Raw genomic sequence first — 17,062 nt, 5'->3', positions numbered from 1 at the left:
ATACCGTTATCTCCGGTTTTATCTTTAGTAATCTGTCATCTCTAGTGTCAAATGCTTTTTGAATGGTGAACAGAACTGTGGGTAAGACTCAGCTCTGTTAACAAGCAATAAAGCAATAAAAAGAGTCAATCAGAGGTAGATTGGTTCAGTTTATTGATCATTTAGATTCATTTTAATCACACCACCAATTGTGCACAACAGTACAAAACTCACAGCAACAACAGATCAAAGTTGATCAATACTAATACAATCAGGCCCTACTAAGTATTGTTTTGTAATCAAGATAACTCAAAATAGACAGATATATAGAAAGTGTTATCACTATTACTCACATAAACCTATAGTTCCCCAAAAATAAATAACTTTGTACAACAGATTTCTCTCATAATAACTGCACAACAATTATATTCTAACCTTTATCATTTTTAAGTATTATTTCTAGGTATGGCATCCCTGAGAAGGATATATATGGGACAGTGTTTAGATAGGTTTGTACAAAAATAAATAAATAGTCTAGGATCTGTGGGTATTAGATAGACTTGCTGATTAAAACAAACAGCTCCTACTCTCTCAAACTGTTAACTTTGTTCTTTCAGTGCTAAATGTTGATGGTAAAGTAATAGTTATGCAAGATCAATTACAGTGTTGGTAAAAAGAGTACGGAAAGCTTTAAATGCTGTTTATTTCAAAGAAATACAGCATTGCGCAGAAAGACAATCATCATGTGGATGAGGGGGTCTCCTGATTCGGCTGGGGTGAACGAGGTCATGTGTCAGGGCAGAGCAGGACGGTCAGCAGCATCAGCAGTCCCAATAAGAGACACAGGGGGCTGTGGCTCAACGCCAACCCCAGTGACCTCCCTACAGGAAATCAGCAAAAGCATTACAAATGTAGAGCTATGCAAAAATATAGTTCAGGCAGATTATCTGACTTAGAATATCATTAACAAAAAAAATAATCACAGTGAAAAATGACAATCACATCACTGTAGGCACTCTCTTCACACCTAGAGTATCCATGCATAGCATATCCAGCAAGGCATAATGTTCATAATCTCAGTTAGAAAAGAAAGCACACTGGAAACATCTAGAAGTACAATGAGAACAAAGTGCTGAAACCAGCAAGCAAACAACAGCAGCTATTGTCAGCCTTGATTATGGGAGTCAAATTACAGTAATAATTTATACACTCACAGGTCACTTTATTAGGTATAGCTTGCTAGTACTGGTTTGGTCCCCTTTTGCCTTCAGAACTGCCTTAATTCTTAATTCCTCACAGATTTTGGTCTATACTGACGTGATAGCATCACACAGTTGATGCAGATTTGTTAGCTGCACATCCATAACGCGACTCTCCAGTTTTACCACATCTCACTGGTGTTCTACTGGATTGAGAGCTGGTGAACTCCTCCTACTGGAAACTGCCATCAGAAGATTGTACACTGTGGTCATAATGGGATGGATGTAATGAGCAACAGTACTCAGTCAGACTGTGGTGTTTAAATGATGCTCACATGGTACTAAGCGGCTCAAAGTGTGTGGAAAAAATGGGCAACAGGAGCAGAAAACAACTCTTGTCAGCTAGGAACAGAAAACCGACGCTAAATTTCACACTGGGTCATCCAAAATTGGACAAACAGATTGGAGGGTCACAATTTGGCTTAAAAAGCATGGAAACACAAAAACGATTGTTGGTTCACTGTGTTCAAAGTTCAGGCTGCTGGTGGTGGTGTAATGGTGTGATAGATATATTTCCGTAGCACACTTTGGGCAGGTTAGTACCAGCTAAGCATTGTTTTAACAACACACGCCTACCTGAGTATTGTTGTTGATGTGTCATGTTCATCCCATTATGACCACAGTGTAATGCACTATGTCACAAAGCTGAAATCATCTCAAACTGGTTTCTTGAGCATGACAATGAGCTCACTGCACTAAGAAACCCTCCACAGACACTAGATCTCAATCCAATTGAGCACCATAGCTGGACCGGCCATCGGGCATACCGGGCATTTGCCCGGTGGGCCGCTGGCGATTTTTTGGATTTTTTTAGGAAGGGTATATATAATGAAAGGTGTTGGATTGGCCAATTGGTCATGATCGACTCTGGGCTGGACCAATTACAGCCGAGGAGGCCGGATGCACCCTCTCCCTTGTTTAGCGATCACGTGATTTTCGCGCATTGCATGCCGGGAACTCGTGGCAAAACAATCCAAGTACCGCATCAAATGCAAGCATTTGCAGCACCGCAAAACGTTCATTCTCCGGTTCCAATGCCTTCTTGTTTTTTCTTTGACGCACAAAAAGGAATGTACAAAAACAAAAGGAGAACAATGCCGGTCCGTACAAAGACAGACTCGACGAAAGGACAAAGAAAAGATACGAGGAAAAAATCAAAGGAGTGAAAGGGTTAGACCCTTACGAGCACACAGAGTGGACAAAAGACGTTAGCGTGCTGCCCAACTTTCACCACGCTCATATTTATAATTATACGGTTCTTGGAATGAGTGCATACACTCATGAAGTTTAGTAACTTCAGGTCACTGCAACAAGCCCAGGTACAGTTTACCGACGGATGGGTACAGGACCTTGAAATGCACCGTGTAGAACGAAAGACCATCGTACGAACAAAGGTAAGTTTACCAGTCTCACAAATCGTCTCATAGATACACATTCGTTAACCGTTTATTAGCATAACCTTTGAGCTCAACGGTAATTAATTAGTAGTGGAAATAATTTCTGTTAGCATTACAGAAATGTAGCAGTGACAATAATATTGTATGCTGTAATCGCACTGGACAATTAGTGATACAAAACAACTGTTTTATCCTGTGAATAAAAGTATATATTTTTGTCAATGTACCATGGTAATAACAGAAGCGAAACGCAATATTGTGTCAGGACAATTCACTATTTATGCACAATAAACACAATAAACAAAGGAGCATAGCGCAACAATTTCTGTTCAGCGCCAGACTTGCTTGTAACCTATATCACCAATTATGTTAAGAAAAATGACGTATTAACTACTACAAAACTCTGACCTTTGTGGGAATGCTTGGAGCAGACTAACATGTGAGCTGGAGTGTTGTGAGACGTTATTATTTGGTATATCCAGACCATCCACCGCGGTAAAGTGAGCCGTCATTTGTGAGCCGCGGTCAAGCCAGCTGCCTCCTATCCGCCGCATAAATTTCCTTGCGCTTTTACACCAGTCTTTACGGTAGCGCCTTTTCGCTTTATGTGCCGATTGAAAGACTATACCCGCGCGCGCACAAATTACAATGTAGCAGCCCGATACAGTCAATACAATTATGGAAATGTCAGAAATTCATTAAAAATCATCCTGAGTAGTTGAGGTCCAACTTTCAACACATCCCCCCTCTGGGACACCTACTGTACCTGTGTGCCAGGTTTCACCCAGATTTACTGTAGAATTCCTCAGAAATTAAAGGGTACTTGTATTCAATGCAATACAGCCAATACACTATAATTATGTCAATTTTCAAAAATTCATTAAAAATCATCCTGAGTAGTTGATGTCCAACTTTCAACAGATTCCTTCTCTGGGACACCTACTGTACCTGTGTGCCAAGTTTCATCCAGATTTACTGTAGAATTCCTCAGAAATTAAAGGGTACTTGTATTCAATGCAATACAGCCAATACACTATAATTATGTCAATTTTCAAAAATTCATTAAAAATCATCCTGAGTAGTTGATGTCCAACTTTCAACACATCCCCCCTCTGGGACACCTACTGTACCTGTGTGCCAAGTTTCATCCAGATTTACTGTAGAATTCCTCAGAAATTAATGGAGACATTTATTCAATCTAATACAGTCAGTACAATAGAATTATGTCATTTTTCAAAAATTCATTAAAAATCATCCTGAGTAGTTGATGTCCAACTTTCAACAGATTCCTTCTCTGGGACACCTACTGTACCTGTGTGCCAGGTTTCAGCCAGATTTACTGTAGAATTCCTCAGAAATTAAAGGGTACTTGTATTCAATGCAATACAGCCAATACACTATAATTATGTCAATTTTCAAAAATTCATTAAAAATCATCCTGAGTAGTTGATGTCCAACTTTCAACACATCCCCCCTCTGGGACACCTACTGTACCTGTGTGCCAAGTTTCAGCCAGATTCACTGTAAAATTACTCAGAAATTAATGGACATTTATATGCAATTCAATACAGCCAATACACTACAATTATGGAAATTTCAGAAATTCATTAAAAATCATCCTGAGTAGTTGAGGTTCAACTTTCAACACATCCCTCCTCCGGGAAACCTGCTGTACGTCTGGGCCAAGTTTCAGCCAGATTTACTGTAATATTCTTCAGAAATTGCAGGGAACTTATGTTCAGTGCAAGAAAGGCTGAAAGACGACCACCACTGAACAAGACACACAAGCTGAAATGTCAAGACTGGGCCAAGAAATATCTCAAGACTGGTTTTTCTAAGGTTTTATGGACTGATGAAATGAGAGTGAGTCTTGATGGGCCAGATGGATGGGCCCGTGGCTGGATTGGTAAAGGGCAGATAGCTCCAGTCTGACTCAGACGCCAGCAAGGTGGAGGTGGAGTACTGGTTTGGGCTGGTATCATTAAAGATGAGCTTGTGGGGCCTTTTCGGGTTGAGGATGGAGTCAAGCTCAACTCCCAGTCCTACTGCCAGTTTCTCGAAGACACCTTCTTCAAGCAGTGGTACAGGAAGAAGTCTGCATCCTTCAAGAAAAACATGATTTTCATGCAGGACAATGCTCCATCACACGCGTCCAAGTACTCCACAGCGTGGCTGGCAAGAAAGGGTATAAAAGAAGAAAAACTAATGACATGGCCTCCTTGTTCACCTGATCTGAACCCCATTGAGAACCTGTGGTCCATCATCAAATGTGAGATTTACAAGGAGGGAAAACAGTACACCTCTCTGAACAGTGTCTGGGAGGCTGTGGTTGCTGCTGCACGCAATGTTGATGGTGAACAGATCAAAACACTGACAGAATCCATGGATGGCAGGCTTTTGAGTGTCCTTGCAAAGAAAGGTGGCTATATTGGTCACTGATTTGTTGTTGTTGTTTTTTTTGAATGTCGGCGAGGATTCCGCACGGCACTCCCCTCCATTCACCTCGCGAATCTCCGCTCTCTTCCAAACAAAGTCGACGAATTACTGCTCTTAAACCGGACTAACAAGGACTTTGCACGCTCTGCTGCCCTCTGCTTCACTGAAACCTGGCTCAGTGAGCGAGTCCCAGATGCTGTCTTAAATCTGCCGGGCTTCCAACTTCACCGGGCGGACCGCGAAACAGAGCTCTCAGGGAAAACAAAGGGTGGTGGAGTCTGCTTCTACATTAATGAAGGTTGGTGTACTGATGTCACAGTGTTACAGAAACACTGCAGCCCACACTTGGAAAGTTTTCTCATCAACTGTAAACCTTTTTATTCACCGCGGGAGTTTTCTTCCTTCATGCTGGTCGGAGTTTACATCCCTCCACAGGCCAACGCGAACAACGCACTGTGCGAGCTGGCTGACCAGATTACTACCCTGGAGAGGAAATTCCCGGATTCCTTTACAATTATTCTTGGGGATTTTAACAGAGCAAACCTAAACTACGAACTCCCTAAATACAGACAGCATATAGACTGCCCCACCAGGGACAACATCATACTGGATCACTGCTACACCACTCTAAAAGATGCCTATCGCTCTGTGCCTCGGGTAGCTTTGGGACATTCTGATCACTGCATGGTCCATCTTATTCCAGTTTATAGGCAAAAACTCAAACGTGCCAAGCCTGTAGTCAAAACTGTGAAAAAGTGGACTAACGCAGCAAAGCAGGAACTGCAGGACTGTTTTGACTCCACTGATTGGACTGTTTTTGAAGCTGCATCTGAGAACCTAGATGAGCTCACGGACACTGTGACATCATACATCAGTTTCTGTGAAGAGGTGTGTGTGCCAACAAAGACCTTTTGCACATACAACAACAATAAACCATGGTTCACTCCTAAACTCCAACATCTTCGCAAGGCCAAGGAGGACGCCTACAGAAGTGGTGACAGGGTCCTGTACAAGCAAGCCAGGAACACACTGACCAAGGAGATCAAAGCAGCTAAAAGGATCTACTCCCAGAAGCTGGAAGAACGGCTCTCAGCCAACGACCCTGCATCAGTGTGGAGGGGCCTGCAGGAAATCACCAGCTACAGATGCCCCCCACCCACTATTGAAGCAAACAAAGACCTGGCCAACGAGTTAAACACTTTCTATTGCAGGTTTGAGACGGACAGACTCCCACGCCCCACCCTCCCCTCCCCAGGGACATTGCTTCAGACATTGACCCCCAACACACCTTCCACCTCTCCCCCCTTCACCCTGCCCCTCCCCAATCAAGACTCAACGACCACCCCCACCCTCCCCAATCCAGACTCAACGACCACCACCACCCTCTCCATCCCAGACTCAACGACCTCCACCACACCTCTCACCCCCCTTTCCTCCTCCCTGAAACTAAGAATACACACTCAGGATGTGAGCCGACTATTCCAGAAACAGAAGCCCAGGAAAGCCCCCGGACCAGATGGCGTCTCACCCTCCTGCCTCAAAACCTGTGCTGAACAGCTGGCTCCCATCTTTACTCGCATCTTCAACAGATCCCTGGAGCTGTGTGAAGTTCCCTCCTGCTTCAAACGCTCCACCATCATCCCTGTTCCCAAGAAACCCACCATCACAGGACTGGATGACTACAGACCTGTCGCCTTGACGTCTGTGGTCATGAAATCCTTCGAACGACTGGTGTTAGCCCATCTGAAAGACATTACAGGCCACCAGCTGGACCCTCTGCAGTTTGCCTACCGGGCAAACAGGTCAGTGGATGATGCAGTGAACATGGGGCTGCATTACATCCTGCAACACCTTGACCGCCCGGGAACTTATGCCAGGGTCCTGTTTGTGGACTTTAGTTCGGCTTTTAACACCATTGTGCCTGAACTTCTTTCCTCCAAACTCTCCCAGCTCCCAGCTCTCACAGCTACCTGTCAGTGGATCACCAGCTTCCTGACAGACAGAAAGCAACAAGTGAGGCTGGGGGAGATCACCTCTGAAACCCGGTCCCTCAGTATTGGTGCCCCTCAAGGATGTGTCCTCTCACCACTACTGTTCTCCCTCTACACTAACGACTGCACCTCCAATAACTCTGCTGTCAAACTCCTAAAGTTTGCAGATGACACCACTGTCATTGGCCTCATTCAAGATGGTGATGAGTCTGCATACTGGCAGGAAGTTGAGCGGCTGGTACTCTGGTGCAGTCAGCACAATCTGGAGCTGAACACTCTTAAGACTGTAGAGATGACAGTGGACTTCAGGAGACATCCCTCAACTCTGCTCCCCCTCACCATATCAGACAGCCCTGTGTCGACTGTGAAGATCTTCAAGTTCCTGGGTACAACCATCTCCCAGGACCTGAAGTGGGAGACCAACATCAACTCCATCCTCAAAAAGACCCAGCAGAGGATGTACTTCCTGAGACAACTGGGGAAGTACAGTCTTCCACAGGAGCTGCTGATCCAGTTCTACACTGCGGTCATTGAGTCTGTCCTGTGCTCCTCCATCACAGTCTGGTATGGAGCAGCCACTAAACAGGACAGGAGCAGACTGCAGCGGACTGTACGGGCAGCAGAAAGGATCATCAGCGCCCCCCTGCCCTCCATCCAGGATCTGTACCTCTCAAGAACCAGGAAACGGGCAGGGAAAATCATCGCAGACCCCTCACACCCTGCACACAGACTTTTTGATCTGCTGCCCTCTGGCAGACGGTACAGAAGCCTGCAGACCAGGACCACCCGACACAGGAACAGTTTCTTTCCCCTCGCCATCTCCCTTCTTAACAGTTGACCTGTCACACTGCTCCCACTGCCAGACTGCAACTGCACCTTATGTACATTTTGTAGTATTCATTCCACCTCATTCATTTCTGTATTTTATGTATATAAGTTTAGATTCGTTATTTATAGTTGGTTTACATAGCTTTGTGTATGTATGTGTAATGTGTATATATAGACACTTGTGTGTGTGTGTGTGTGTGTGTGTGTGTGTGTGTGTGTGTGTGTGTGTGTGTGTGTGTGTGTGTGAGATTTACATTGCTGTGCTTGAGAGCCACCATCTACCAGAACCAAATTCCCTGTATGTGTCTGCACATATACTTGGCCAATAAACACGATTCTGATTCTGATTCTGATTCTGAGATGTATATTTGTGAAAGTGGAGATGTTATATTGGTTTCACTGGTAAAAAATAAATAATTGAAATGGGTATATATTTGTTTTTTGTTAAGTTGCCTAATAATTATGCACAGTAATAGTCACCTGCACACACAGATATCCCCCTAAAATAACTAAAACTAAAAACAAACTAAAAACTACTTCCAAAAACATTCAGCTTTGATATTAATGAGTTTTTTGGGTTCATTGAGAACATGGTTGTTGTTCAATAATAAAATTATTCCTCAAAAATACAACTTGCCTAATAATTCTGCACTCCCTGTAGGTCTGTTGACAGAGCTCTGTACAGGTCTGCTCGAGCTGACCTGAAAAGGGGTCCCACCTGTCCAGCAACAACACATGGCATGGAATAATAGACATCATAAACCACAGAGGCAGAACTGTGAAAACAGAAAACCTGAGTGTGCAGCTAGCAGAGGACATAAACAGCTTCTTTGCCCGCTTTGAAACACCACAACAGCAGCATTCATCTGCCTCAGCCCTGCTCCCATCCTCATCCTCACCTGGTTCCTGCACCGCTCCATTCACTGTAACGGAGCACGATGTCAGATGAGTGTTCCTAGCAGTGAACCCCAGGAAGGCGTCCAGACGGAATAAGTGGTAAAGTGCTAAGACCATGTGCCCACCAGCTCACCCTCATCTCCACCAGAATCTTCAACCTCTCACTGGATGAAGCAGCCATCCCATCCTGTCTAAAATCAGCCACAATCATCCCAGTACCAAAGAAGTCTCCCATCACCAGCCTGAACTATTATTGCCCTGTGGCCCTCACACCGGTAATCATGAAATGCTTTGAGAGACTAGTCCTTCAGCACACCAAGGATTACCTCCCCCCAGAATTCGACACCCACCAGTTTGCATACCGTGCAAACAGATTCACAGAAGATGCCATCACCCTCCACTCGGTGCTGAGTCACCTAGAACAGCGGCAGAGCTACGCCAGAATGCTCTTTGTGGACTACAGCTCACCCTTCCACCACTCGCCCATTGAGAGCCTACTAACTTACTGCATCACAGTATGGTACAGAAGCTGCACTAAGGTGGAATAGAGCCACCCTCCCAGCATGTTTGCAATGAGTAGGAGATGCTCTGTATCTCACTGTACAACTGTATAGTGACAAAGGTATTGGGTTCTTTTCTAAAAATTGCTATAAACAGAGGAACCCAAACTGATGAAAAGTGGCGAATATTTTTTTTCAAATGACTATTTTTAGTGGATTTTTGATATAGAAGCAGAATGACAGAATGTTAAAAGAAGTTACTTTTAGTCATTCTAAGCTGGGCATTGCGTTCTCTGGCTGTTCAAAGCCATGGAACTTTAGACTTTCCAAGCAAATAATGATGGCCATACTGATGTTCTTTTCAGTACATTTTACTTTATGTTCATTTTCATTTTTATGATGTTTCTATTTTTACATAATTCCTCCCACATAGCAAAATTGGTATGGCCTGGATCTGTCCCACACAATGTGCTTACACATGGCCTGCGTACCGCAAAGAATGACGGCCCTATGGTGGCCCAGATCTGGTTTACCAGAGGTGGCCCACACATGAGCCAGCACAAGGCCAGTTGCAGACACACTGCTGGCCCTGTGCTGGCCCAGAACAGTTTCAGCTCTGGCCCCAGATGTCAGCCTAATGTGTACCTTAGCCATGTAAGCCATGTAATAACAACATGTGCTGGAACATAATAGTGCAAAAGTAACATGACGAAACTCTGTTCAGACAGTGAATGGACTGATTCTTATACAGCACTTTTTTACTCACCCATATTACTCAAAGTGCTCTATACAACATGTCACATTCACCCAATCAGGCCAAATGTGGCATGCCATCACATAAACAGTGCCATCTTACCATGCCAGAAGTCAGCCAGCAGTGCCGGCTTGACACCAGATCCAGGCAAGACCCGTCTGCTATGTGGGATGACTTGTTCTTTTGGCATTTTAGTTGTGGATTATGTTTGGACTGTGTCTCTTGCCCTTTCAGTATTGTTTCCTTGTGCTTCTAAGTGTCCCTTTGTTTCTTTTTAGGTTATGTAGTATGGGTTAGAGATATTTTGTATGTTGTTTTTGTTTAATAAATCCGCCTTTTGGATTATTCCCTGATGTGCCTGAGTTCTGTTATTTAGTGTCACTTTGAAAGGACACACATCCAGCATTGACATATAATTGTTCTTTCAATTTTTGATAAAGATTACAGTGAATTGAGATGTAACTTGGCCCAGAGGTACAGTAGGACGCCCAGAGTAAGAAAGTGTTGAAAGTTGGACCTCAACTATTATGGATGATTTTTAATGAATTTTTGAAATTTCCATAATTGTAGTGTATTGGCTGTATTGAATTGCATATAAATGTCCTTTAATTTCTGAGGAATTTTACAGTGAATCTGGATGAAACTTGGCACACAGGTACAGTAGGTGTCCCTGAGGAGGAATGTGTTGAAAGTTGGACATCAACTACTCAGGATGATTTTTAATGAATTTTTGAAAATTGACACAATTGTAGTGTATTGGCTGTATTAGATTGAATAAATGTTTCCATTAATTTCTGAGGAATTCTACAGTAAATCTGGCTGAAACTTGGCACACAGGTACAGTAGGTGTCCCAGAGGGGGGATGTGTTGAAAGTTGGACATCAACTACTCAGGATGATTTTTAATGAATTTTTGAAAATTGACATAATTCTATTGTATTGACTGTATTGAATTGAATAAAGTACCCTTTAATTTCTGAGGAATTCTACAGTAAATCTGGCTGAAACTTGGCACACAGGTACAGTAGGTGTCCTAGAGGAGGGATGTGTTGAAAGTTGGACATCAACTACTCAGGATGATTTTTAAGGAATTTTTGAAAATTGACACAATTGTAGTGCATTGGCTGTATTAGATTGAATAAATGTTTCCATTAATTTCTGAGGAATTCTACAGTAAATCTGGATGAAACTTGGCACACAGGTACAGTAGGTGTCCCAGAGGGGGGATGTGTTGAAAGTTGGACATCAACTACTCAGGATGATTTTTAATGAATTTTTGAAAATTGACATAATTAAATTGTATTGGCTGACTGCATTGGATACAAGTACCCTTTTATTTCTGAGGAATTCTACAGTAAATCTGGCTGAAACTTGGCACACAGGTACAGTAGGTGTCCCAGAGGGGGGATGTGTTGAAAGTTGGACATCAACTACTCAGGATGATTTTTAATTAATTTCTGAAAATTGACACATTTGTAGTGCATTGGCTGTATTAGATTGAATAAATGTCTCCATTAATTTCTGAGGAATTCTACAGTAAATCTGGATGAAACTTGGCACACAGGTACAGTAGGTGTCCCAGAGGGAGGATGTGTTGAAAGTTGGACATCAACTACTCAGGATGATTTTTAATGAATTTTTGAAAATTGACACAATTGTAGTGCATTGGCTGTATTAGATTGAATAAATGTCTCCATTAATTTCTGAGGAAATCTACAGTAAATCTGGATGAAACTTGGCACACAGGTACAGTAGGTGTCCCAGAGGGGGGATGTGTTGAAAGTTGGACATCAACTACTCAGGATGATTTTTCATGAATTTTTGAAAATTGACACATTTGTAGTGCATTGGCTGTATTAGATTGAATAAATGTTTCCATTAATTTCTGAGGAATTCTACAGTAAATCTGGATGAAACTTGGCACACAGGTACAGTAGGTGTCCTAGAGGAGGGATGTGTTGAAAGTTGGACATCAACTACTCAGGATGATTTTTAATGAATTTTTGAAAATTGACATAATTCTATTGTATTGACTGTATTGAATTGAATATAAGTTTCCTTTAATTTCTGAGGAATTCTACAGTAAATCTGGATGAAAATTGGCACACAGGTACAGTAGGTGTCCCAGAGAAGGAATCTGTTGAAAGTTGGACATCAACTACTCAGGATGATTTTTAATGAATTTTTGAAAATTGACATAATTCTATTGTACTGACTGTATTAGATTGAATAAATGTTTCCATTAATTTCTGAGGAATTCTACAGTAAATCTGGATGAAACTTGGCACACAGGTACAGTAGGTGTCCCAGAGGGGGGATGTGTTGAAAGTTGGACATCAACTACTCAGGATGATTTTTAATGAATTTTTGAAAATTGACATAATTAAATTGTATTGGCTGACTGCATTGGATACAAGTACCCTTTTATTTCTGAGGAATTCTACAGTAAATCTGGCTGAAACTTGGCACACAGGTACAGTAGGTGTCCCAGAGGGGGGATGTGTTGAAAGTTGGACATCAACTACTCAGGATGATTTTTAATTAATTTCTGAAAATTGACACATTTGTAGTGCATTGGCTGTATTAGATTGAATAAATGTCTCCATTAATTTCTGAGGAATTCTACAGTAAATCTGGATGAAACTTGGCACACAGGTACAGTAGGTGTCCTAGAGGAGGGATGTGTTGAAAGTTGGACCTCAACTATTCAGGATGACTTTTAATGAATTTTTGAAATAAACATAATTGTAGTGCATTGACTGTATTGCACTGAATATGAGTTTACTGTGATTTCTGAGTAATATTACAGTAAATCTGGGTAAAAACTGGCCCAGAGGTAAAGTAGGTGTCCGAGAAGAGGATTGTGTTGAAAGCTTGGCATCAACTTTTAAGAATGATTTTTAATGAATTTTTGAATATGCAACCAGACTGTCACGATGGCTGTATTGAGCTGTTCCATTGTAATTTGTGTGCGCGCGTGCGTGTGACTGTTCACGCGCGTGCGTGTGTGCGCGAGTCTAGGCTTTCAATCAGGATATAAAGCGAAAAGGCGCTACCGTAAAGACTGGTGTAAAAGCGCAAGGAAATTTATGCGGCGGATAGGAGGCGGCTGGCTTGACCGCGGCTCACAAATGACGGCTCACTTTACCGCAGTGACCATCCGTCGGCTCTTACTTCGGAAACATGGCTTAAAAAATTTCTCTTCAACGACTTAATCCGATAAAAAAAAAAACGATCTCTTTACCCGTCGGCCTCCCGTGGCTGTCATGCGACCGGCTATTGCAGTTAATAATACAACAGCTTCTTGCCATTTTTTGGGTTTCTTTTTATCGCTGTGTAACTGAGTTCAATTGAAAGCCTGCGTGCGCCAGTACCTCTTGCCACAAGTTCCCAGAATCCTTTGCGGTTTTACCCCTGAATGACGTCACATTTTCAATCTTTATCCTGGTGGGCCGGTCTCTAGTCAAAATGCCCGGGCCGATTTTTTGTCCCAGTCCAGCCTTGTTGAGCACCTTTGGGATGTCGTGGAACAAGAGATTGTGCAGTCTGCAGATCTGGAGCAACTGTATGATGCTATCATGTCAATATGGAGCAAAATCTCAGAGGAATTAAGAAGTAAGGCAGTTCTGAAGGCAAAAGTGGATCCAACCTGATAATAGCAAGATGTACCTAAACTAGCATAAAACTTTGGTAAGAGTTTTGATAAGGGCGATTATATTTTCATCAGGTAAAGCGATTAATGCATAAAGAAGACAAATCAAGTTTAATGGTTATCAGTGGACAGCAGTGATTCAGGTTTTACCTCTGAAGTCTACAAGCTTATCGTCCCAGGGTGTTAGCACCATAGCTAGAGCTGTTTTCTGGAGGTCTGACAGAACAGAGCGCTGGTTATCAGTTACTGCAACAGCCTGCTCGTAGGAGAACATGGCGATCTTTTCCTGGGAGAATACCACCTTTTGAAAACAAAACACACAGCGGGGGGATAGAGATAAAGATAAATTAAAGACATGATAAAGATTTGTCAAGATGGACGCAAAAACAGGAATACATTTTTTTTATTGTAAAAAAACAAATGTTACTAAAAAATTATGTACTTTTTACACATATGTAGTTTAGCTCACCTTGATATTACAATAATCGGCCCTGACCAGTGAAACTAATCTTTCTGCCAGTGAAAAGAAGGTTTACTACCCGTTTAATCTCTGACATGATATACTGTGGTGTAGTATAGATTGCTGTGGGAGAGTTTGTCATTAGCAGGAATTGCTGTAAAAGTTATTAAAACACATTTAAAAGTCAAAAATAGTATTTCCTCCTTCACATTTTCTAAAGCCATCCAGTTGGCCGGATCGGAGTCTTTGTTGGTTCATTTCTGGCCCCCGTGCTTTATGTTTAACACCCAAGATATGGTTGGTTTAATTAAATCTTGACTCACAGCAAACTTTTTTGGTGCCATCATTGAGATAGCCAAAGGTGCGATTCCCTCAATTTGCTCTTTTACCAGCGCTGACATGGCCATGTCTGGGATACCCACTGAAAAACAAGCAAAGTGTTCCAGTGAAACAGAGCAAAGGGTGCTAGAAACAATGAATCAAAAGCTTTTACAGCAAAGCATAGAGGAAAACAAAATGTCTTTGATTTAAATCTCTCACCACACATTAAGGCAGATGTAGGACTATGCATAGTACAACTAAAATTCATGTGGAAAAGACAATGAATAGACAATACCTGCCAGGACTCCGATCTCAATGAACACATCGGTGCCCCAGGAACTCATGAGTCCAAAAACGAGGCTGTGGGTTAGCAGTTCAACAAGAGCTTGCAGCTGCTCCTCTGAGCAAGACAGCCTCAGCCGACCCAGCCTGAGAACCGCCTTACTGCAGCCATCGGAGGGAGACAGAGTACAAAGTAAATTCAAGTGTCAAGCTGGGCTTGAAAAAATACGCTTCATTTAAGCATTTTCCGATATTGTGCGCACCTGAGCTCTATAGGATTGAAAGACCTCAGCTCTGTGGCTTTAGCGCCACACACAATGTATCCCATTGCCACCAGAGTGCTGGAGTCAAGCTGGCTCGGATTCTGCTTGGTGGAGTTTAACACGGTGGAAAACAGTGTGGCCAGCTAGGACGACAACAAGTTATAAACCAGTCTAATACAGCACAATAATGCCACAGCTGGTATTATTCTTATCAGACGAAATAAAAACTGCCCAAAACACAAAGCAATTTTGATGTAACATGTAAATATTTGAACTGCAGTGGCTAAAATACTTACCTGTCTGCTATTCCAGTCACTGACTGTGCCCAGAGCGGCGATGCTTCTCCGCTCAGTCAGTCGAATGGCATTCAGCTCGTCTAATGATAGCTGTGTCGCTATTACACCGAGCTGAGAAATCACAGCCTGGGAGAAGGATGAGACTGGGCCATATATCTTCATATATTCACGTTAATACCGAGAGGCCCGGAGCAAAGACAGAGCAGAAACACAGTGTTAAGACCTGTAAACTTTGGCCATCATCAAATGAAACACATGTAAGAGGTTTTTGTTGGACTGATTCAGATTAACAATCAGTCTGACCTGCTTGACTTTCCTGAGCACTTCAGTGCGTTGGTAGGATGCAAGAAACGGGTCGTGACCCATCAGCTCCAGACAGTTGGAGAAGGCAGATGAAGGCATGCTAGTCAAACTGCTGGAGAGCCAAACGGAGGGGGCTGTTGTATGCAGAATCTCACAAGTAGGAACCACTGGAGTCACTGGCCAGCAACACACACAAACATATGATCAGGAGATTATCTATGAAAATGGGTCAGCAATGTAATATAACCATGGCTTAGTTTGAAGTTGTCAAGTTTTTTTGTTTACTGAAAAGTATTAGCCAAAGTCTTTCTGAAAAATTTAATTCAAGAAGCTAATTTTCACTGTTAGAAGATCAGCAAGTTCTCCTGCTACAAAAGTCAACTTGCAAAGAAATTCATACGCACAAATGTATTACGCTTTCAGCTGTACCAAAAGACAATAATGCAAACAATGTTTAGAAGGATAACAATTCCATCCAAAACAATGGTTGGGTTAATAACTTGGTTTTTTTTTTGGACCACTGTTTCAGTTCATTTTCCAGTCTTTACTTAGAGGCGATAAAACGTTTTTTTTCATCAAGCCTGGTCACGTGATTGGATAATAAATAAAAAATAAACATTATCATTCTGTATTTCCAATTCACTCACTAACTTAACTACGTTATTCATACTAAATAGAGAGCATCACAAAGCTATATTAACTACCCCACTGCCTATTTTTCATTCAATATGCTGTTTGCCTACCAATAATCCTCCCCCCCCGCCTCCCCTCTATATGACTGCATAACAGAGTATATAGACTTTATATAGCATAAAAAGTTGAAAGAAAAGGTGGATGATTTTTTCCTAATTTCCTACTTTAATTAAACAAGGCTAACTTTCATATATTCTATATTAATTATGTGGGAAGTGAACTATTGAGAAAGTGTTTGTTTGATTATTTTTTTTGGTTAAACTGATTATTATTAATTATGGCTTTTAGCCCATGAAAATTAGAAATGCCAGCTCAATGAAAGAAGGATTTACGATACTGAAATTTCTAAATTTCTCTTTCTCTAGACTTCAGGACCTTGATTTCCAAAAAAAATGCAACATTCACTGTAATCAATCCAGTTTTTCCTTCTTTAGCCGCATACATTTTACAGTGGATGTCCCCTCACTGTTTGGCAACTTGACTGTTGATCGTGAAACACCTTTGCACATAATTAAAATGTCTTTTTTTTACTTGAAGTTATTAAAATTGAAAGTGCTCTTTGCAGAACTAAAAAATCTTCGCCGGCTGTTTCACCTTTTTTCAAGAGTATATGCTAACATAAGCTAACTAAACTAGTCTGCTTTCTGTAGACTGATATGAACCTCTTCCTCCCTAGAGCCCTTGCATGGGTCCATGTCATGTCTTGTGACACTTCAAAGGCAGCAGAGAATGCTACATTCACTGAAGAAATT

At 42.0% G+C, this 17,062-nt stretch overlaps 1 protein-coding gene across 1 annotated transcript in view; it reads right to left on the bottom strand.

Annotated features, from left to right (window-relative positions):
• Positions 1 to 765: 765 nt before the first annotated feature.
• Positions 766 to 17,062, bottom strand: part of strc1 (stereocilin 1) — a 35,152-nt gene continuing 18,855 nt past the window's right edge. The window contains exons 23-29 of the mRNA XM_085355316.1: positions 15,618 to 15,793; positions 15,315 to 15,470; positions 15,019 to 15,161; positions 14,769 to 14,917; positions 14,476 to 14,573; positions 13,843 to 13,993; positions 766 to 860 (exon numbers count right to left, since the gene is read on the bottom strand). Of these exons, the coding sequence (XP_085211442.1) occupies positions 766 to 860; positions 13,843 to 13,993; positions 14,476 to 14,573; positions 14,769 to 14,917; positions 15,019 to 15,161; positions 15,315 to 15,470; positions 15,618 to 15,793 (968 nt within the window). The remainder of the gene's footprint in view (positions 861 to 13,842; positions 13,994 to 14,475; positions 14,574 to 14,768; positions 14,918 to 15,018; positions 15,162 to 15,314; positions 15,471 to 15,617; positions 15,794 to 17,062) is intronic.

Source organism: Diplotaxodon limnothrissa, linkage group LG1 (genome assembly GCF_057381915.1).
Source record: "Diplotaxodon limnothrissa isolate DT_005_m linkage group LG1, D_limnothrissa_male_GT1.1, whole genome shotgun sequence".
Classification (NCBI taxonomy): Eukaryota; Metazoa; Chordata; class Actinopteri; order Cichliformes; family Cichlidae; genus Diplotaxodon; species Diplotaxodon limnothrissa.
Note: the sequence above shows the minus strand (reverse complement) of the source record. Positions and strands in the feature narration are given on the sequence as shown.